The following is a 22,860-nucleotide window of genomic DNA, read 5'->3' as shown; positions in this document are numbered from 1 at the left end:
GCAGTTGATCGGCAACAGATTTGATTTTTCCTTATCAGGAAACTTATAGGAAGCTGCATCTATTTCTTCATTCTTTCTTGCTTGGGACAGGCCTTCAGTTGTCAGCCTGGTGCCTTTGGCCCCTGGTGAATCCGAAGCAACAGTAGGAAAGTGAATGGGTGAGATTTTCTGGCAAGCAGTGTCAATTGTAGCCACATGTCCCAGGACATGTACTTCCAGGACAGTATTCCTCAGAATGCCTGATACTGGGGACAGACAAGAGGGAATGTTCTTGTACTCTTGAATCTGCCAGAGGCATTTGGATGATTACTGTTAGAAGCAGCAAGTTGGGGAGATGACTTTGACCTTATCTGGCAACACTAGGTTTATATTCTTTAGGAGTAACCCACTGCAAGGCCTGAGACACAAGAAGGGGAGCCCTTTCCCAAGCATGAGTGCCCTTGTGGAGGGAGGTTGACATAACACTCACCAAATCACATCACTTCCTTAGTAAATGTACCAATCTGTACTAGTGGTCTGACTGAATATAAGGTAGCTTCCTATGTGGAGCAGCAGACCCACAGAACAATTCCCGGCCCACTGACTCCCCTCCTCAGCAGTAATTAAAGGTGAGGGAAAGCTTCCATTGCTTACCCCACAAGCCTAATTAGTGTTGAGTGTGTGAGTCACAGCTGGGAAGAGTTAATGCATATCTGAAAATTAGAATTCTACCCAATGTATTCGTATCCTGCACCTGTTCCTTCTTGAAACTCCTGTGGAGTTCTAGGCCAGTCTCCCATCAAAGGACTGATCAGGCCCCAGTCCACATAGGAAGCTTCATGACATGCCTTCAGACTTTTCAGAGCATGCCCTGATACCTTATCTTGTGTTCCTATAGGAAGGTCTTCTCTTGAAGACCACAGATTTGGAAATGAAGGACAGTGTTTGCTTTCCCACAGGACAACAAGGCGTGCACAGAACTGATTGAAACTGGTGCTGCTTGGCAGTTTGGTTGGTTAGGTAGTTTGTTTATGGGTTGTTGTTGTTTTAAAAAACTCCACCTGTGAATTGGAAAAAAGAAAGGAGCTTATCTCTTCTGCTTTCTTTTTTGCTTGTAGGTGATGAACATCCGCAAAGTCCTGAACAGAATTGAGAAGCCACAGGGACTTTACCCTAATTTCCTCAGTCCAGTAACCGGGAACTGGGTGCAGCGTGAGTATTTCAAGAGTCCCTCGGCTGAGCCAGAGAAATGCTTGCTGATGTGTGGCAGACTTTCTAGGGCCTCTCACTAGGGCAAGAGCATCAAGCCAAGGAAACATTAGCCGCCAAATTAAAATCCTTGCTGATGCTAATCAAGGAGCTCATTATGCAGGGTGCTTCAGTCAAAGCAATTCTCCTGAACAGATGCAAGAGAGTCATCACTCACGCCCAGAGCCCTGATCCCTGCCAAGTATCTCTTAACATCCAAGACCAAACAAGGCGAACTAGACTAAGAGGCGGGATGGGCAGCCTTGGACAAGTGACCTCCACAACGCACCAACCGTATTAACCCTTGGGATGTTCCTCTTCTCTTTCTTCAGTAGCCACCTGCTGCAGTTGCAAGCATAGGCTGAAAGACTCCTATCAAACAGGGATGGGAAATCTCTGGCCGTCCACGTGACGGTGGATTCCAAATCCTATTGGCGTGGCCAGAAGTCAGGGGATTATGGGAGTTGTAGGTCACCAGTACCTCAAGGACCACAGTTCTCCCAGACCTGCTATAAAAGAGTTGAAGGGATTCGGGATTCTAGGACTCTGTTCTCCCCTGTGATTGTCAGAGGCCAAAAGCACTTTCCTAAGCTAAAACATTGCAAGGGGCAGGAAGGACCAGACCGGGGGAGGGGGGTACTAATATGAGGGGCAGGTTAGAGGTTTATAAAGTATATATGCTGTGGATAATTCCTTGCCCCTTTCTTACAATAAGAGAACTCTGGGGCATCAAATAAAATTGATAAGCAGTAGATTTAGGATAAAGTATGAGGAGGTCCCTGATGGATCAGACCAAAGACTCTTCTAGTCCAGCATCGTGTTTTGCACTGTGGTCAAACAGGGAAGGTCACAAGCAACACATGTGTCACTAGTCCTTCTGCTGCTGTCTGAGCTACCAGAAAAACCCCCACCTATTTTAAGAATGGAAAGGACACTGATAACAGTGCCAGGCTTGACTGTGCTTGAAACCAATGAAAAACTGTAGAGAATCTTCAGAACGGGATTTTCGTATTTCCAGTAAGCTTGAAAACATGCAAGAAGCCACCACATACTAACCTGCATTTCAAGTGGAAACCATTAATACTCATTGATGGAGAGGCTCGCCATACATGTATTCACATCTAGGAATATATATATATAGCAGTGGGAATAAATTCTGTTCTTTTCTTTGAAAAAAAGGGTGATTTGCACATCCTTGACTGCCCTGAAGAATCTATGCACTGAGATGTAAAAATAAAATCCCCCCTAGTGTACTCTAAAGTTATAAATCTGTCCAACGGTTTTCCAGGCAGATTTCCCTCAGGCTAGCAGGTTGCAGAGCTGCTTAGTCTGAGCAGGTAGCCTTGGAAAAGCTGTGCGATTCAGTATTCTGCACACATTTCCACACCTGGCATCGTGGTTCTCTGCTCAGTCCACCTCCCCTCTTTGTCAATCTGCTACGGCTATAGAAACCTCCACAGGACTCTAATATGTCACTCCAGGCAGAGAATCACAACTACAAAATCTAGACGGCCTCGCCAGCTGCCAGGAGGTTCTGAACTTGCTGTTCTGTCAATTGATGGGCTTTTCTGCTGTGATGCTTGCAGCCATGGCATGTTCCTCATCCCCTGCGGTTTGTGCCCCTCCTATAAGGAGAACAGAATGCCTGGTGGAAGTACATAGCAACAGGCAGGGCTTGAGTGTATGCTGTCTTTTGGAGGGAGTGGTATGGGGTGTAAAATTCAGCTTCCTGGGTATCTGGGGTTTTTTATTGATTTTAATTTTTAAAGCAAGATTCTAGTCCTTAGGTTTGTAGGCTTATGTTTGAAAGTGAAATTCTAAGGAGCCGGAGAAGTTGCAGAATTTTCCAGAAGTCATTGGGAGGGAAGTGTTTGCACCATGTGTAATTCCCCTGCTATGAGACAGTTAATACTTTGGGTATTTCCAAATGAGATTTGGGTGTGTGGGTGTGGGTGTGGCATTGGTGCTGCTTATGCAGCCATGTTTTTCGCAGCATGAACATGTTCACGTCGGCATCAAAATGCCACCCTGTGTTTTTATTAATCTGGTTTTCCCCTCTAATGTGGAAAATCCAATAACTAAAGAATAACCCAAGCCAATACAACCAGGGATTTTTTGAAATCAGTGCATTTTTCTTGAATGAAATACTTCCCCTTCCAGTTGTTTTGAAACTACAGCCTGGGAAAATAAGGAGGAAAGAAGCAAGAAGGAAGGAACTCTGATAGGGTGGGTGACTGGGGTAGGTTCAGGAGGTGTCAGGAGCTACATATGTTGAGGATGGGAGAAGAAGGGTGCTTTCCTGTAGCTCGGATCATCCTCTGGGACCAGCAAAAGGAAAACACTGTTTTAAAATGAACACTATGGAATTCGCTCCCATCAAAAGCAGCAATGGCCATCAACTTGGAAGTCTTGAAAAGAGTATTAGGCAAATTCATGGAGGATAATGCTACCAGTGGCTACTAGCCATGATGGCTTTGTATTACCTCCACTGTTTGTATATTTATTTCATACTAAAGGAAAGAAACCTCAAAGCAGCTGGAGGTGCAGTACGCCTCTGGATATCACTTGCTGGGAATCCCAAGTGGGCAGAGGGCTGTTGTGCTCAGGTTCTGCTGCTTCTCTCACAGGCATCTGGCTGGCCACTGTGAGAACAGGATGTTGGACGTGGTGGGCCTTTGGCCTGATCCATTGGGACTCTGATATTCTTACATTGGAAGAGGCATTCTACACACACATAGAGGGCATGTCTTCAAAGAGCATATGCTGCAAGGAAGCATGCTGTCTTCAGAGTGACTGTTTACACCCCTGTGCAGATTTAATCAAACAATCATATTCAAGCTAATCTATTAACCAATCAAGTTTTCTTTCATTGGATGGCAGCCCTAATCACAAGGCAATGCTTTATTCTTCTTGCTGCTGCAGATCATGTTTCCATCGGCGGCCTTGGGGACAGTTTTTATGAGTATCTGATCAAATCTTGGCTGATGTCGGACAAGAAGGATGCCGAAGCCAAAACCATGTATGACAATGCGCTAGAGGTAATCTCAATTCCTTTTGCAGCTGAGAAAATGTCACAGCGAATTGGAAGGCAGCAGTGTGTAGGTCACAAGCTGCCTCAAAGAACTTTAAACACTGCGATGCTTAGAGTCAAATCTCACCTCTCCTGTGGAGTCACTGGGCAGCCTTAGGCCAGCTGGCCATTTGTCTTTCATCCTCTGGATGAAGCCAAGGCATGTTTTGGGAACTTTGGGGTGTGGAGGGCACTTTCAAACATCACTTCTTCTGTCCCAGGGTGGGCTCCGATTTTAAAAAAGAAAAATCTTGCAGCTTTTCTGAATGGTTCAGTTTGAACCAGGGAAAATCCAGCTGCAGAAGTTGCCTTTTGGCTAGCACCAGTGACATCACCAACATAGCTCAGTGCATTCCTGGAGCAGGTCTGCAACTATTTTAAAATTGTTTTTTGTTTTTGTTCTGTTTCGACAATATGAAGATGAATGTATAAAGAAACAAATACGTGCAGTTTAAAAAGAAAAACTGGCACACTTAGGTTAAAGCAAGGAAAAATGTACAGCTGATTCAGTGCATGGGCTGTTGAAACGTACATTTGCAGTGCAAGCTGCGATGCTGGACTTCCACTGTAGGGTGAATAACCGGCTGTGTTTGGCCTTAAATTCTTATCTCTGTCTCCATTCACAGTTTTCATCCTCTCTATCAAATGGAATTTTTATATGATTTGCCCCACAAGGTGGTTAATAATAGCAAGGAAATATATGGACTGAAAAGAAAGCAAAAGTGCTGTAAACATAATAAGTCTGATCCACCCCCCGTATGATTTTGTACCGCAAGTTTCTTTGGATGTTTGTTGTTGTTTAAAGGTGATTAATACATTTATTAATAGGATTATTGATGTTTGATAGGGTTGTATGTAGGATTGTATCCAACTAAGTCCTGCTTTAATTAGCAGACCCATTAAAATTAGCAGACCTAAGTTAGCCACGTGCATTGATTTAAATGTATCTGACTAACACTGGATACAACCGCATATATTTAGTATATAAATAACATAGTGGCTGTTCAGGAGGATGCATGTTTGTCAGCCCTTTGTTTCCTTGGGAATAACACCCATTTATTTTCTTCTCTTCTTAATGCTGTTAAATTTAGGCCATAGAAAAACACCTGGTGAAGAAATCAGCCGGTGGGCTGACATACATTGCAGAGTGGCGAGGTGGCGCCTTGGACCACAAAATGGGCCATTTGGCTTGCTTCTCCGGAGGGATGATAGCGCTTGGAGCAGAGCATGCCGGGGAGGAACAGAAACAGCACTACATGGACCTGGCTGCAGAAATTACGAACACCTGTCACGAGTCTTACGTCCGCTCAGGTAGAAGCTGAGCCTGCACTAAAGATCAGTGCAAAGCCTGCCCCAACCACTCCCACCCCCTAGTTAAAGGTGGAGGAATAATAACTCAGTGAGAGAGCATCTGCTTTGCAAGCAGAAGGTCCCAGGTTCAGTCCCAGCATCTCCAGTTAGGGCTGGGAAGAGCTCTTGCCTGAAACCCTGGAGAGCTGCTGCCAGCCAGAGTAGACAATAGTGAGCTAGATGGAGCAATGGTCTGACTCAGTATGAGGCAGCTTTTTGTGGTCCTGACACAGCAGGGAGGCCTATGCATAGGGCTGTGTGCATTTGAGACCTCTCCATTATGACTGTCCAGAATCTGCTAAGAAAAGCTGCATACTGTAGTTCCACTGGGGCTATGGATCGGGATTAACCCCATATCCCGTAGACTCTGAGAGCACACCCAACCTGTTCAGCTTTTAACTATCAGGGCTTCTTACAGCTCTGAAAAAAATTGTTTCTGATTCTTAGTCGCTGCAGATGTATATTTTAGGAGCTTCTCCCAACTTCAGCTTCCTAGCTGTGATAAGCATAAAAGTTCTAATCGTCTCTGAATGTCTAATGTATCCTTTGCCAGAAACCAAGCTGGGCCCAGAAGCATTCCGCTTTGATTTTGGCACCGAAGCAATGGCCACCCGACTCAGCGATCGCTATTACATTCTGCGCCCTGAAGTTGTTGAAAGTTACATGTACATGTGGAGGCTGACGCACAATCCCAAGTACAGGCAGTGGGGCTGGGAAGCTGTACAGGTATTTCCTCCCAAACCATCATTGCTAACCACCATTCCCTTGCCTTAGGACAGGGGTTGCTTGAAAAAAAAGAAAAAGGGGCTTTCGTTTCTGGCTCCTAAAGACCAGCCAGTTTGGGCAACTGCAAAAAGGTAGAGAGGGTGGTGTGTGTGTGTGTGTGTGTGTGTGTGTGTGTGAAGAAGAAACACCCTTGGGGTGGGTAGAGCCCAGTAGCCTGGTGCGCATGCAAATTCCTCCCTCCCTGGTCATTAGATTAATTATATGATGAGCAGTGAGGAGGTGATTATCTACTCCCTCTGCTGCTCTGCACGTATCAGTTGAGGGGTGGCTATCTGTGTGCAAGTTTGTCTGTTAGATGTTGGATGCTCTCCTCCTGGAAGATTGGCCAAGGGCAAATGCGGACCCCTAGTGAAAAGAGGTGAGCCACCCGTGGCTTAAGAATACATCTGAAGTGGAAATTGTGGTTCAGTTTCTCCCTGTCTTCCCAGGTAAGAAAGAGAGCCAAGTGCAGGCCTCTCTTTCACAGCTGAGTCAGGTGTGAAGATCCTTTCTGTACCTTGGCCCTTCAATGCTGGAAGCAGCTCAGCTCAGCCACCATGCTTCCACAATATTATTTAGCATAGCAGTAAAAATACATGTGTTGGGATGGGGAGAAATTCATTTCAGTTCTCATTTAAAGGTGAAGTTACCTAATTCTCACTTTCCGAAGCAATATGCAAACTGCAACTCCAGCAACTCTTTTGAAATTCATGCTTCTCTGAGTTTTGCAATGCAGTGCCCCAGCCAAGTAATGGGCAAAAATATATATGTATATATTGGTGTATGGTGTGCATAAAGATGTATATATTAGTAACAGAGATATTTAAAGGACCCACCTTACTTTTGGGATTGTAAGTTGTTTTGAACTGTTTTTAATGTTTTCTTTTAGTGTTGAGACCCCTGGGAGGGCAGGTAATAAATAACAATTATAATTGTTACTAGGAAAATTGCTCTGCAAAATTGCGTACAAAATGTGTAAATTAGGAGAAATTTGTACTAAAGTGCTGATTAATTTTCATTGGAACTTTTTTCCTTAAAAGGGAAACTGCTGTGTAAATGTGGAGAACTGAGCTTAAGATTGGAAAATTGAGAAACAGAGAGAAACTGAAATTGACAGATTTCACGTAGGCTTTTTAACAGTAGTGGCAGAAGGGGCCAGGCTGCAGGATATATAATGGCAGAGATCCAAACAACTCTATTTATTTTTTGTTTGTTTGTGTGCTCACTTATCAAGTTAGTGCAAAAGGCAAATGAAACATTTTAAATAGTTTTTAAAAATATTACTGCACTTGCATGCTAAATAAAAGAAAAATAAGGGAATGATGCCAACCTGTGCTGTTGAGAGAAAACGAGAGACCACACTGCATGGGATATAAAGGGACAATCTGGCAGTTAGTGAAGATGGGTCTTCACTGTCTGTGTTGCCAGCCTGTCTTGCTGACCACTTGTCGTGAATCAAGTTGCGCTTTGCCACTCCATGCTGGCCATTGTGAGGGCGGGGGAGGGGGAAAACAATACATAGCCGGACCTCTTAAGTAAGATGGGAGGATAAGAAGGTTTATGGCAGCAGCACTGTCTTCACTCCCTGTAACAACTGAGTGAGCAAATCACGTCAGTTCCAGAGAAAACAGCTAGTGTGCTACTATGGGAAGCCAATCTGAGGTCAGTTCCAAGACACAGCCCAAGCAAGACAGCAGAGGAATAGGGGATAGCCGGCAGCAGAATAGGCAGGAGCAGCTCATCCAGGTGAGACACTGGGAGCTTCATTGTACCTAGTCAGCTGCCAGGACAATGAAGCTTGCATTCTGCAAACCCAGGTGTGGGCTTCTGCTTCCCACTGAACTTATTTGGATTATTTATGTACCAACCTTTGCCCAGACCACAGGGCGGTTTACAGCAAAAACAAATAGATAGCAGCTGATAAAATCCAGAAAACTAACACAAGCCATTAAAAGCAAAAGTCACCAAAACCAATTTCTAAGAGCATCAGCAGCCAGGTTTCTCCTCATCCAAATGCCTGTTGAAAAAGATCCATCTTGACCAACCGTCCCTCTCACTTGGAGGTAAACTTTGTGATCCCAGTATCAGGCATTTTGAGATAAAAGTGCATGAGGATTCACTCTATTACAGGGGTATTTTTAAAAATTCCTCAGTTTGTTTAGAGCCATGTTGTTCAGCACATGCATGGCCCCGGTATTCTAGTTGTTGGAAAAGTCTGAAACCTGGGCTCTTCTTACATTTCTCTCCTAAAACAGGGATCTCCAGGTGTACACCTGGTTAAACTGCTAGCTAGGGAGCTGACATTTGGCTGCACACAGAATCCAAGCCACCCTGATAGTACCAGTAAAGTCTGAATGGAGGGGGAAGCATTTGTCAATCCCTCCTGCAAACATGGAAGACTCACCATACCAGCAAATGGTTAGGGTACTTCCAGGCTTCCTGGAAATTGAAATTTTAGCAAACTCACAGTTCATAGACACTGATTATAGTGTGGACATTCTAAACCTGAGTAGCCTTTAAGTCACTCTGCACATTTTCTTGCCACAAAGGGTTATGGTGTTTCTGAAAAACAAATTTGGTGCACAAATTTGGTGCTAGGCACAGAGCATGCCTAGCACATGTGAGGTGGAGTATTGGGTTATGAGTTCTGTTTCCTCAACACATCTGTTATGCGTGTAGTGCGGGGAGAACTTGAAGTGGCTAAAGTCCAGGATGCTTAAAAAATTATAATCTATGCCAAAGCTGACCACCACACGCATGACATGTAGTAATCAAGAAGGAGCTGCCTCTGAGAATCTGTAGTGTCCCTACCGCCACCACCACCATTGGGCAACCCCAGTTACACACATCTAGGATTGGGAGGGAGGGGGCATCTGTAGCCCAAGGAGCACAAAGTGCCTGGCACGTCTGATCTCCGCATCATTTTAGCAATGGAGCATTTCTGGCTCACCAGATTGCAATTATTAATTTGGCATTATGTGGGGGGTGGATGGTCAGGTGATGGAATTCCAAATTCCATACTTGGAGCCAAATGTGAAGCGAATCAGATTAAGGTGCATATTTCAGTTATTAAGTTTTGCTTTTGTTCCTTATTGCTGAGTTGGGTGTTCTTGTTGCTCCAGCTAACTCACTAATCTGCGCTGGAGTGTCAGGGCTTGGCAGGGAGTCCACACCTATTGGTTCCTTTTTTTAAAAAAATAAAAAATATTAAGTTTTCCATTTTGTAATATTAATTACATCCTTATAAAATTCTTAGATTTTTGCTCATACGAGCTATTGACTTCCCTCCACCCCACCTCATGGTTTTCCTAATTCCAATTTTACATCCTCGCATTTGTACCTTTTCCAATTTACTTTCCCCTCCTATATTTTATCTCATATTTTAAGTAAATGTAAGATGGTAATAAGAATTAACATTACAAGCCTTCTTACTGCAACCCTGCTAGTGTTGGTAAATGTTTACAATTGTCCTTCAAATATTGTACAAATTTACTCCAGTCTATTTTGAAAGCTTGATCTCGCTGGTTTCGGATATTCCCAGTCAGCCTAGCCAATTCCGCATACTCACATCATCTTCATCTGCCATTTCTCAGTTGTTGGTATTTCTTGTTGCTTCCATTTTTGGGCTAATAGAATTCTTTCAGCCGTTGCTGCGTACATAAACAGTTTTTGATCTATCTTAGGAATCTCTTCTCCTACTATACCCAACAAAAACGGTTCTGGTTTTTTTAACAAAGGTATTTTTGTACATTTTCTTTAACTAATTGTATATCATATCCCAATAAACCTTCACCTTACTGTATGTGGTAGAAATTCCCCTCTTTTTCTTTACGTTTCCAACAATCTTTTTTTCTTGTTGTGCCTCTTCATTCCAACCAAGCAGGAGCACAAGGAACCCCTGTGACTCCTCTGCGCCATGCTTAGGGCTGTCTGTCCCCCACTCCACCATCCCTAATGGCGCCCCTAGAGTCTGCAGCCTGTGTCAACCACTTCCCTTTGCCTTTTCATGGAGCCACCTCTGACAGGATGGGACATTTGAAGACCGCCTCCTAATGTGCTGGCAGTTGTGTTTGGCGGGTGGCCTTCTGTCAATTGTACAGTATTTCAAGGAAGGACTTCTTCAGGGGCCGGTACTTGAGGGCTCTTACGGGAGACTGAGTGTAACAGAAAGTGCTAACCATCAGAGGCGAGCCTATTTTCTTGGACCCTTGGGGAATCATTAAAAGCTCTTCAATGGGAGCTCAGCCTCTATAAAAACACAAATCCAACTCATAAACCTGCATGGGTAAAACACAACTGATTATGATTAATGAGCTACTTGTTTGCTGTGCTGCTATTACTGGAAGAGATTGACTGTTTCTCTCTCTCTCTCCCCACTCCCACTCCCACCCTGCAACCAGGCACTTGAGAAATATTGCAGAGTAGACGCTGGTTTCTCCGGGATCCGCGATGTTTATACCACCAACCCGAGTCACGACAACATGCAGCAGAGCTTTTTCCTAGCAGAGACGTTAAAGTAAGTCCTGAACATTTTCAGCGCATCTTCCACAGAAAGCTGTGTAGGGTGGAGAATGTCTTTCATGGGGAAGGGGGTCATCAGCAGTGGCTGCATCTTAAATAAAGCAGGAATCTGCCAGTTGCCCTTGGCCATTTCCTCTCTGATCCGTTGGAGTGACTTGGAACGTACTTTGGAATATTTAAGATGAGGCTTTGCTGACTTGCTTTCCTTATGTGCCCTGTTGAACTAGCTTTGTGTGTGGACTTGACACCTGTAAGTGCCATGCATGTCTTTGGAAGCTCACCAGAAGGCTGGTTCCTGTGTACATATTCATCACTTGGAATCTGTATGGACAAAATATAAGAAGAGAGTTCAAAGTGCACCCCCCGCCCCCACTGTGATTGACGTCTTGATTTGGTGGCATGCCTGCCAACTGAGCCCTGCTAGATGTTCTCCCCATGCCCGTTGCTCACCTGCCTCATTGTTGGTTGCACCTCTTTCCCCTTTCGGGAGAGGAAGCATCCCATAGCTGGTTGCCTGAGAATGGAGGAGGCTGCCCTTTTTCCATCTCAGGCTCCTAGCTGCAGGGTGATTTCTTTCCCTGCTCACTCGCAGTTTGTCCCATCTTCCACTACTGCTGCTACCATGACTGCCTGTTGAAAAGAAAACACTGAATGCCTGTGATGGAAGTGACACAATCACCACCCATCTTAGGGTCCCTGCAGGCTTGTGTTTTATTACAGCTGTATTCTGCAGCATGCTTTTGACACAGTAATAGTGCATTAGCAATGGATTTCTTCTGTTTTAGTTGGTTCTGCAATGCTCCCCATTGCTGCGTTCTGCAGAGGGCATTGGACATGCTCTCTGGGTCAGGGGTGTTAGGAAACTTGTCTGCTGTCAACTGCACTTTTTGCTGGGCAACTTTGGATAAGCTTCCGAGAAACCCTTAGCTTTCCTGGCACTCTAATGCAGGCTTAAGGGGCTGGGACCTTCCAGTTGTTGCTAGACTACAATTCCATCATCCCTAGCTGGGGCTGATGAGAGTGGGAGTCCAGCAATATCCAGAAGGCTTCTGCTTTCCTCACTAACCACTGATTCTCCACTGATAGGAGCACCCCATCTGCACATGCATTCCTTTGACTTGTCTCTTTCCTCCAGGTACCTCTATCTTCTGTTCTGTGAAGATGATGTGCTGTCTCTTGAGGACTGGGTGTTCAACACCGAAGCCCACCCATTGCCCGTGAACCGCACAGACCTTATCCTGAAGACAAGCGTGCAATAGGGGCGCTTGCTCCCTCGCAGCTTCTGCAGTGGGATGTGGAGGGTTACTTGCTTCCCCACCCCTCTTTCTCCTTTCCAGTAAAGGAATGTGCGTGTTCCCAGAAAGGTATTTTGGGGGCATTCGTCCAATTCAGGACAGTGTTATATTGGGGAGCATAAAAAACTGTGAAACAAGCACCTTTGTGGGGTTTTTTTTCCTCTATGAGGGAACTTACACTAAACCTGATAATGAGGATGTTGAATATGGGCCATAATGCACACAGAACCATGGACGTTCCTTTCTACGGAGACTTTCTACGGAATCCACTGACTTTGTTTTCACATGGCCAAAGGAGTTTGCCATAAAACAGACGCTGGTTTGTGCCACTCTTCTTGTCTCCCTCCCACCCCCTTCCACATGCTCCTCTTTAGATACCGTTGATTTTTATCATCTTTCTAATTTTCACCTTCCTGCCCCCCCCAAAGACTTGCATCCTGAGTAGAATCAATGCCATCAATGATCAGAAGATGTCTGCAAAAGTCTGAATCCCAGGCATCATTTCTCTCTCCCTCCCTCTCTTTTTCTGTGCTCTTTAAAATGTTTACAGAATATTGCATCATGTGTAATTCTTTTTTTGCTTTCTAAAGTTTGAAATTTGTTCTGTCCCCCCCCCCACTTCGTTTTTGTTTTCATCTGGAGCTTAAATATTACAAGGCACTTGTAAGGATTTCATTTCTGTAATACTCAGAGATGTGGAATAGAATAAAAATTCCTGTCCGATAAGGAGTGTGACTGGATTGCTCGTGTATTGGCACAGAAGGTTAAGAGGAAGAGGGAAGGGACTGATGACCATGTGAAGATCTCAGTAGATCCTCTAAGGAAGCTTCCAAATTATTTATTTCACAGGAGGAATTCAAGCTCACAGTTACAGTGTTATGTTGCCCTACTTGCAACTTTAAAAACAGACTTCTTGCAGTTGGGAAAGTGATGGGAATGCACTGAAAAAGCGTGAGATGAACAAATGATTAGCAGGAAGATGTAGAGATGCAAACAAATCAAGGTTACTGCTCATTGCCATATAACTGCCCTGCAAACAAATCAGAACAAATCCTCAGTAAAGACTGGACATGTTCTAACCACTGTGTAAGCTTTGTGCAAGCAAATCAGGATATATGCTCAATAAACAGGTCTCTGGAGGAGCCCCAATGTATTTTCTACATGAGCAGCTGGAAGGAGAATGTCCCTCTACTGCTCTGGAACAGCAGGTTGCGAAGGCACTTGGTGCAGTAAGAATGGCGGGAGGAGATTGGGCACATTCCATTGAGCAAGTGTGAGCAGAGATGGCAGACTGTTAATTTACTTGTGTATCAACTTCTGGACCACCCATTGAGCCTGTGCAGTTTGCAAAATACAGAAATGTATTATAGTAAAAAAGCAATCTCAATGCAAAGTACATCAAGACTCGGAACCCAGCACAAAAGAAAACTCAGCTGCATAAAAACAGACTAGCATAAAATCATTGTGTTTAAATAATAATAATAATAAACAGCTGACAAACCAGCAAAAGGGAAAAACAAATTGGTTGCAACGCAAAGCAGGAGAGGCAACACTTTCTCTTCTTTTCTTTCTGCATGAGTCTGTTAACCCAGATTGAACTGCCTGCTGTGAGTGCAGAATATCTTAGCATGCATTTGAATGCCCACAAGATTGGGAAGAACTGATAAGTGGCTTCTGCTAGGCCAAAGGACAAGGAGTTCATCAGGAGAGGTTAGAATCATAGAATCATAGAATCATAGAGTTGGAAGAGACCACAAGGGCCATCGAGTCCAACCCCCTGCCAAGCAGGAAACACCATCAGAGCACTCCTGACATATGGTTGTCAAGCCTCTGCTTAAAGACCTCCAAAGAAGGAGACTCCACCACACTCCATGGCAGCAAATTCCACTGTCGAACAGCTCTTACTGTCAGGAAGTTCTTCCTAATGTTTAGGTGGAATCTTCTTTCTTGTAGTTTGGCTCCATTGCTCCGTGTCCGCTTCTCTGGAGCAGCAGAAAACAACCTTTCTCCCTCCTCTATGTGACATCCTTTTATATATTTGAACATGGCTATCATATCACCCCTTAACCTCCTCTTCTCCAGGCTAAACATGCCCAGCTCCCTTAGCCGTTCCTCATAAGGCATCGTTTCCAGGCCTTTGACCATTTTGGTTGCCCTCCTCTGGACACGTTCCAGTTTGTCAGTGTCCTTCTTGAACTGTGGTGCCCAGAACTGGACACAGTACTCCAGGTGAGGTCTGACCAGAGCAGAATACAGTGGCACTATTACTTCCCTTGATCTAGATGCTATACTCCTATTGATGCAGCACAGAATTGCATTGCCTTTTTTAGCTGCCACGTCACACTATTGGCTCATGTCAAGTTTGTGGTCAACCAAGACTCCTTTTCACATGTACTGCTCTCAAGCCAGGTGTCACCCATCTTGTATTTGTGCCTCTCATTTTTTTTGCCCAAGTGCAATACTTTACATTTCTCCCTGTTAAAATTCATCTTGTTTGTTTGGGCCCAGTTCTCTAATCTGTCAAGGTCGTTTTGAAGTGTGATCCTGTCCTCTGGGGTGTTAGCCACCCCTCCCAGTTTGGTGTCATCTGCAAATTTGATCAGGATGCCCTTGAGTCCATCATCCAAGTCGTTGATAAAGATGTTGAATAAGACCGGGCCCAAGACAGAACCCTGTGGCACCCCACTAGTCACTCTTCTCCAGGATGAAGAGGAACCATTGATGAGCACCCTTTGGGTTCGGTCAGTCAGCCAGTTACAAATCCACTGAGTGGTAGCATAGTCAAGACCGCATTTTACCAGCTTCTTTACAAGAATATCATGGGGCACCTTGTCAAATGCCTTGCTGAAATCAAGGTAGGCTACATCCACTGCATTCCCTTCATCTACCAGGCTTGTAATTCTGTCAAAAAACGAGATCAGGTTAGTCTGACATGACTTATTTTTCAGAAATCCATGCTGACTATTGGTGATCACAGCATTCCTTTCTAGGTGCTCACAGACTGTTTGCTTAATGATCTGCTCCAGAATCTTCCCTGGTATTGATGTCAGACTGACTGGGCGGTAATTATTTGGGTCCTCTCTTTTCCCCTTTTTGAAAATAGGGACAACATTTGCCCTCCTCCAGTCTGCCGGGACTTCGCCTGTTCTCCAGGAATTCTCAAAGATGACTACCAGTGGTTCTGAGATCACATCTGCCAGTTCTTTTAATACTCTTGGATGCAGTTCATCTGGCCCTGGAGACTTGAATACATCTAAACTAGCCAAGTATTCTTGTGCTATCTCCTTAGTTATTCTGGGCTGTGTTTCCTTTGCTGAATCATTTGCTTCAAATTCTTCAGGTCGGGCATTGTTTTCTTTATCGGAGAAGACTGAGGCAAAGAAGGCATTGAGGAGTTCAGCCCTTTCTGTGTCCCCTGTTTGCATTTCACCATCTTCTCCTCTGAGTGTCCCCACTGTTTCTTTGTTCTTCCTTTTGCTACGAACATACCCATAAAAGCCTTTTTTGTTGCTTTTAACCTCTCTAGCAAGCCTGAGTTCATTCTGTGCTTTAGCTTTTCTGACTTTGTGTCTACACATGCTGGCTATTTGTTTGAATTCCTCTTTGGTGGTTTCCCACCTTTTCCATTTTTTGTACACATCCTTTTTTAATCTTAACTCAGTTAAAAGTTCTTTAGATAGCCACCCTGGCTTCTTTAGGCACCTTCCATGTTTCCGTCTCATTGGTATTGCCTGACACTGTGCTTTTACTATCTCCCTCTTAACAAACTCCCAGCCATCATGAACTCCCTTTCCTTTTAGTATTACTGTCCATGGGATCTCACCCAGCACTTCCCTAAGTTTTATGAAGTCGGCTTTCTTAAAGTCAAGAAATTGAGTCCTAGTATGCTTGGCTGCTCCTTTCCGCTGTATAGTAAACTTCAGAAGAGCATGATCACTCGCGCCTAATGATCCTTCCACTTCTACCCCACTAACCAGGTCATCAACATTGGTTAGGACCAGATCTAAAATGGCTGTTCCTCTTGTTGCTTCTCCCACTTTCTGGACAATGACGTCTGCAAGGCCAGTGAGGAATCTGTTTGACCTTATGCTCTTGGCTGAGTTTGACATCCAACAAATATTCGGGTAATTGAAGTCCCCCATTACTACTATCTCCCTTCCTTTTGCATGCTTGGCCATCTGTTCCAGGAAGGCATCATCTATGTCCTCCATTTGGCTTGGGGATCTATAGTAAACGCCCACAATGAGGTCACTGTTATTCTTCTCTCCCTTGATTTTGACCCAAATGCTCTCACACTGGCTTTGAGGTTCTAAATCTAGGATCTCTTCACAGGTATACACATCCCTGACATATAACGCCACTCCTCCTCCTTTCTTGTCTGGTCTGTTTCTCTGAAATAGATTGTATCACCCCATTTTTACATTCCAATCGTGGGACTTATCCCACCAGGTTTCAGTGATGCCTATTATGTCATATTTAGTTTGCTGTACCAAGAGCTCAAGCTCATCTTGTTTATTTCCCATGCTTTGCGCATTAGTGTACAGACATTGAAGTCCATTAATCATTCCCCCGTGTCTCTTATTTCAGGATTTTTTCCTCCCACCCCTAGGTCTGCGTGCTGTTTGCTCCATTTGGTCTATGACATTTGGATGATCATCTTCATCAATTGATAGACTCCTACCTTCAGGAGCACTGTCTCCCTCCCCCACATTAGTCAGTTTAAAGCCCTCCTGATGAGGTTTCTGAGATTTTTGGCAAAAACATTTCTCCCAGCCGTTGTGAGGTGCAGCCCATCGCTTGCCAGAAGTCCATCTTCAAGAAACTGCAGTCCGTGATCTAAGAATCCAAACCGTTCCTGTTTACACCATTTGCGAAGCCAGCTGTTCACTTCCACTATTTTTCCCTCTCTCCCTGGGCCACGTCGTTCAACTGGGAGGACAGATGAGATGACAATTTGTGCATTTAATTGCTTCAATTTCCTGCCCAGAGCCTCGTAGTCTCTTTTGATCTTCTGGAGGCTATTGCTTGCAGTGTCATTGGTTCCCACATGAACCAAGAGGAAGGGGGTTCACCACTGTTCGTTAGCCTGGATGGGTAAATGGAACATTCAGTGGAGAGTGATCCACTAGGACAAATAGGGCTCTGCCCTGCTTTAAAGCCCTACTAGGATTAGGACCCAGCTCCTTGTTTTCTCCCTACCACCGCACATCCTCTTCCCCTGCCTCCTCTGTTCAAGTGCCTTGCAAAGGCCTGCTACCGTGAAGTGACAGGGGGAGCTGTCCTATTGCTCCTCTATCCCACCCTTAGGGCTTTCGAAAAGGGCCATGGAGCAGCTGGGAAACACACACCCCACCCAAAGAAAAAACACCCAGGGCATGCAAATCGATCACCGGCTTTTAAGCACCATGGAAATAGTCCCTGCCATGTCCTCAGCTCTTTTTAGAACCTTGAAAAACAATGCGGCAGCAAGCTATTGAAATACAATGAAGTGAGAAAGCATACTCTTATTGCTTCTTAGAACTTTGCTTGCCACCTGGAGAACATAAATTTAAGTTGAAGCTGTGGGATATAAATTTATGTAAATAATCCAAATAAAAGCATGCAAACATTCTTGTCACAACAAATCCTTTAGGCAGGCAGGATGCAAATGTAAACAGTTCTCAGCCACATTCTGAACCATGTTCTATGATGAGAACCTTGTTTCCTAAGGAAACCGTAAACTGCCCAGTCTGCAAGCCTTGGCTTTCAACTCCAGGATCGGTGATATAACGGAATAGAAACGAAGGAGAGTGCAGTTCTTTTACTTCTTTCATCTGCAAGAGTTTTCACGATAATGGACAAGCCGTTGCTCCTTGCTCTGGCAAGTGAATGTTGGGATAATGAAGCTTTCAAGTGTCACTATTGTTTGTGACAGGTTAGCATAGAGGATGTCAAGGAATTGGAGTCCCACAGCAATCTGGAGGGCCACAGGTTCTCTACCTCTGGTTGAAATAAACATTTTTACTCCCACGTTCCTCAGTATATATGCTACATACACTCTTTGTGTGTGAGGTGTGTGTGTAAAATGAATCATGATTTTTAACTGTCAGGGGGGACATGAATGGATGTTGTTATGATATGTACTGTATTTCAAAAAATTCACTATGACTCTGCCAAGGAGGTAGTGCTGGTATGGCAGCTCTGTGATAAAGGAAGCACACGCTGCCAGAGCTCAGAAACACTCTTCTTCAAGCAGCCAACGAGTGTTGAGGAAAAGCAGTCCCCTTTGAAACAAGGAACGGTTGATATGCTTCATAGTAGTTCATGATGGTTCATTTTAGGTTACACATGAGGTTAGATTCTGCTAAGGATGGGGGACTAATTCGCATTCAAGCAATCCTTCCTTCAAACCATCCTTCAAAACCCACACTTATTTGAATTTCATGATGCAGTTCTCTAACTAAACAAATGTTTATAAAAATGCATGCATTCTAGGGAAATATGCACAAAAGTGACCATGCAAGTGAAAATAACCTACAAAATGCTATCTTATTAGGAGAAATTGCTTGCAAAGATGTGTGTTGAAAATGCATACAGAGAATTAGAAGAAATTCTCACTAAAATGCTGAAGAACTTTCATGAGGATTAAAAAAAAAAATGCAAATTGCAGTGGAAATATGGAGAACTGAATTTAAGATTGGAAAAATCAAAACAGGATCAAAATTGACAGATCCTTCCACACCTAGATCCTGCCTGGTCCTGTGTGTTAAGTGCTAGTACTTCCGATTTACTACGTTGCTGAAAACTAGTTTTTCTCCTGTGTAAGAGTGGATCATTCAATTCCTCTACCACTAGAAGTATTTTTCTCTGTTCTCTCATCAGATTCTGGGTTCCTTCTTCTTTGTCACCAATGAAAGGGGGGGGGAGCATTTCATGCAGGCAGCAAGACAAAGCTTTCATTTTGAATTTACACCTCTTGAAGTCTCAGAGGGAAGGAAGACTTGTCGGATAGAGACTTAAATTTCATCTTGGGTATAAGGAGGTGGACAAATAATCTTCTTCCTAGAAGGATAGTTGTTAGTAAGTAAAGCTTTGAGAATGTGAGTCATCCTGTTGAGAGGTTTTGATAGCAGGGAAATAAGCTTAGCCCAAAGTAATTTTACAGTGGATTAAAATATCCTCCTTGTGGAATCAAAAGCTTCCTTTTGACACGAATTGCACAGTCATTCCAGCTGTGAGGGTTTTCTTCATTTCTGATTTTGATTGATTTTTGAAGTGTGCTATGACAAGGTAATCTGTAGAAAAATAAAGAGAATTGCCCCCACCTCTTGTCCTGTAATCCAAAGTGCACACAATTCCCTAATCATTACGGAGAGAGGAATGAGATATTTTGTTTATTTATGTGCAATATTTATATCCTGGCTTTCTGCCTTACAACGGGCCTTTGAGACGGCTGACAATAAATGAAAACCAACACACAAAGATCAGTTTACTTTTCAAGGATAGTAGTAACTTATAAAGGCTCAGAGGTCTGATGGTTATTCTTTAATATTATTTCCATGCCACCTTTTGGCCAAGAAAGGCCCCAAAGGCATCTCACAAAGGATGAGGGGTGGATTTGTGGGTGTAAAATTTACAAAATCCTAACACTTTAAAAAATACTAAAATTCATTCATGTTTTGGACAGAAAGCAAAAGAGCAGCCCCCAGAAAGATGTCAGATAAAGCAGGAGTTAATTCATAAAGGGCAGCAGCACCTTGTAAGGGTCCCAGGCCGGGCAGGTGGGAAAGGTTCATCTTGATGGTTCCAGCAAAGCCTGTTCTTGCAGATGTTGCTGCTGGTGTGAAGGAACAGGCAGAAGCAGGGAAAGGCAGTGTTTTAATTTTGGAGAATTTGAGGAGGTTCATTCTTACTCCTGTCTTTTCAGGACCTAAGCTAGCCTTGCTATCTTATGTTCTTAGGATTTTCCAGGAAGCATTTAACCTACCATTTCACCACCCTGTGGTTCCATGGATGATGTTGTAACATCCATGTGCGTGGTGCGGTAGCTGGGAATTGCAAGTGGAGAGAGTGTGCTTGCACTCAGGTCCTGCATGTGGGCTTCCCATTGGGATATCTGGTCAGCCACTGTGAGAGTAATAATAACGACGATGATAATGATGATTTTATTATTTATACCCCACCCATCTGGCTGGGTTTCCCCACCAACTCTGGGTGGTTTACAGCACATATAAAAACATAGCAAAACATCAAACAATAAAAGCTGCCTGATACAGGGCTGCCTTCAGATGTCTTCTAAAAGTTGTGGGCTGCTGGGCCCTTATGTTTTTGTACTTGCCCATCTGAATTTCCGCTTTAGCTGATCATTGAGCAGAGCCTCTGAATCTGACCTTAAAGAGATCAGACTGCTTTATATGAGGAAAAAGCAGCTGCATTGAGGTAATCTTGTCCCTGACTTTTGGTCCCATTGGGGAAGGAAGAGCCCTGCAGGAGCAGTTAGGAGACTTGGATAGAAATTTGCTGCCTCTCAAACAAGTCACTTCTTTTACTTTTAGGGCAACTGCTAAGGTTCCGGCTACTAGAGAATTTGAACAATTGTCACTCTTGGTAAACACAAGGGGGCTGGTGTCTTAATTTACACGAACAGCTGATAGCCTTGAATACTGATACTCTCTAGAGCTTAAAAGAGTTTTTGGGAAAGGATGGTCAAGGGGCCATGGATGAAGTCTCTTGAAATAGACTTAAGTCTACCTTTGCATGAAATTTTTGCTCAAGCCCAATAACTGATGCTCAAAACTGTTTTCCAATGGCATTTTGCACCAATAAAACTTTCCTCTATTTCTAAATCAATGTCCTCAGCATTTTGGCATTGCAGGAGCAGTGAAGGACCCCTTTTCCACCAACCTTCTGGGAGAAAGAGTTTAATGAGATTAACTGAATAACGACACATAATCTCATCCCTGTACCTACACTAGCGCTTCTCAGTGTTTGGGATGAACAAAACAAAGATGGCAAATGCAAAGACCTACGAGGGAGACCTGTTGTTGAGCATTCATCCTAATTTGTTTGCAGGGAGATTAGACAACAGTGGCTATTTAATGAGGATTCACTCAGATTTGTTTGCGGGGAGGCTAGATAATTTTGCATCAAAGCCCATGTCATCCCCCCCCCCTTTCCAGCACATTTTCCTAAATGGTCTGTAGCCATCGTGTCCAAAACATTTGGAGGGCATCAGGTTGGCAAGGGCTGCCATAAAACATCTGCTTCTCATGCTTTCCAAGATCTTCAACAGATCAAAAAACATTTAGCGTCCATAGCGTGCTTGTCCTCACACACAGTCTGAAGCAGCAGAGAAAGCCTTAAAACTTGATCGGACTGAGAATTTCATAGGGAGCATAAGACTTGTGTGAAACAAAGAAAGGGACTGGGTGACAGTGATTTATGAAGGAAGATTAAAATAACTTAATATGTATCACTTGGCGAAACAGGGAAGGAGGGATGTGATCTTCATGCAGAAGGACTTGAGGAGAGTAAACATCAAGGATGGGGAGGGATTGTTTGGAAAGGTGATGTAAAAGGAGTGTAATAACCAGGAGTAATGGGAGGAAATTAATCAAAGGCTGGCTGGAAACAACCCTTTCAGATCACTGTCAGCAGCAGTCATGTTCGAGAGCCTCCTGTGTAATTAAACAGAACCGCAAGTAGCTGCCTTCTACATTTAGACATTGGGCCCTCTAGCTCAAGATTGCTTACACTGACTGGCAGCAGCTCTCCAGGGTTTCGGACAAGAGGTCTCTGCTTGTCCTATCTGCAGGTGCCAGGGACTGAACCTGGGAACTTCCATGTATAAAGCAGGGATGGGGAACCCATGACCTTCCAGAAGCTCCCAACAGCTCCAGCCAGCATGACCAATGGTCAGGAATGATAGAAGTTGCAGTCCACCAACATCTAGAGAGCCACAGGTTCCCCATTCCTGGTGGAAAGCATGATTGCAGGCGCTATAGCTGTCAGGTTACACTCCCAGGATTCTGGAATAAAGAAGCAATGGTTGCTTCGCATGTGTGGAAAAAAACAGGGCAGAGATCCTTGCAGAACTTTGCTTCACAGCATACCCGCCATTTATGGGGTTAGACTAGATGACCACCAAGGTACCTTTTAATCCTAAAGCTCTAAGAGTTGGTTTTAAACGAGACCTATGTTAATTGTACCACCCACAAACTGCTGAATAGTAAATCCTAACCATCAGGGGGACATATAAAGGCCCTCACAACAATCTTGTGAGGTTGGTTAGACTAAGCAGGGGTAGCCAGTGTAGAGCCTTGGTTCATCCCTTAGTCCAGGGCTAGCCAACTTGGTGTCTTCCAGATGTTGCTCATCTCCTGCTTGCATGCTTCCCATAGGCATCTGCATGGCTACTGTGAAAGCAGGATGCTGGACCAGATGGGTTTTTGGCCTGTTCTAGCAGGGCTCTTCTTATATTCGCATAATGGGGTTGTCTTACATCTGGATTTTCAATAGCAGAAGTGACGTCCGGGGGGGATTTCTGGAATCCTGGATTTTCAGCAATATAGCCCACTTCTTGAAATATGGCAACCCTATCACATAGTGTTTAGCTGATTAAGGGCCTCTCCAGACATCCTTTGTATTGTGCCT

General features: G+C 44.1%; 1 protein-coding gene and 1 long non-coding RNA gene across 2 annotated transcripts in view; both read left to right on the top strand.

Moving 5' to 3' along the window:
• MAN1C1 (mannosidase alpha class 1C member 1) overlaps nucleotides 1-12,954 on the top strand; it is a 129,782-nt gene extending 116,828 nt beyond the window's left edge. Inside the window, exons 7-12 of the mRNA XM_081204068.1 lie at nucleotides 1,098-1,191; nucleotides 4,150-4,265; nucleotides 5,389-5,608; nucleotides 6,201-6,373; nucleotides 10,813-10,928; nucleotides 12,069-12,954. Of these exons, the coding sequence (XP_081060194.1) occupies nucleotides 1,098-1,191; nucleotides 4,150-4,265; nucleotides 5,389-5,608; nucleotides 6,201-6,373; nucleotides 10,813-10,928; nucleotides 12,069-12,192 (843 nt within the window). The 3' untranslated portion in view covers nucleotides 12,193-12,954. The remainder of the gene's footprint in view (nucleotides 1-1,097; nucleotides 1,192-4,149; nucleotides 4,266-5,388; nucleotides 5,609-6,200; nucleotides 6,374-10,812; nucleotides 10,929-12,068) is intronic.
• The window catches only part of LOC308592566, a 280,852-nt gene that overhangs the window by 227,856 nt on the left and 30,136 nt on the right, over nucleotides 1-22,860 (top strand). The window lies entirely within an intron of this gene.

The sequence above is a fragment of the Podarcis bocagei genome (assembly GCF_964188305.1).
Source record: "Podarcis bocagei genome assembly, chromosome: 7".
NCBI classification, from domain to species: Eukaryota; Metazoa; Chordata; class Lepidosauria; order Squamata; family Lacertidae; genus Podarcis; species Podarcis bocagei.
Note: the sequence above shows the minus strand (reverse complement) of the source record. Positions and strands in the feature narration are given on the sequence as shown.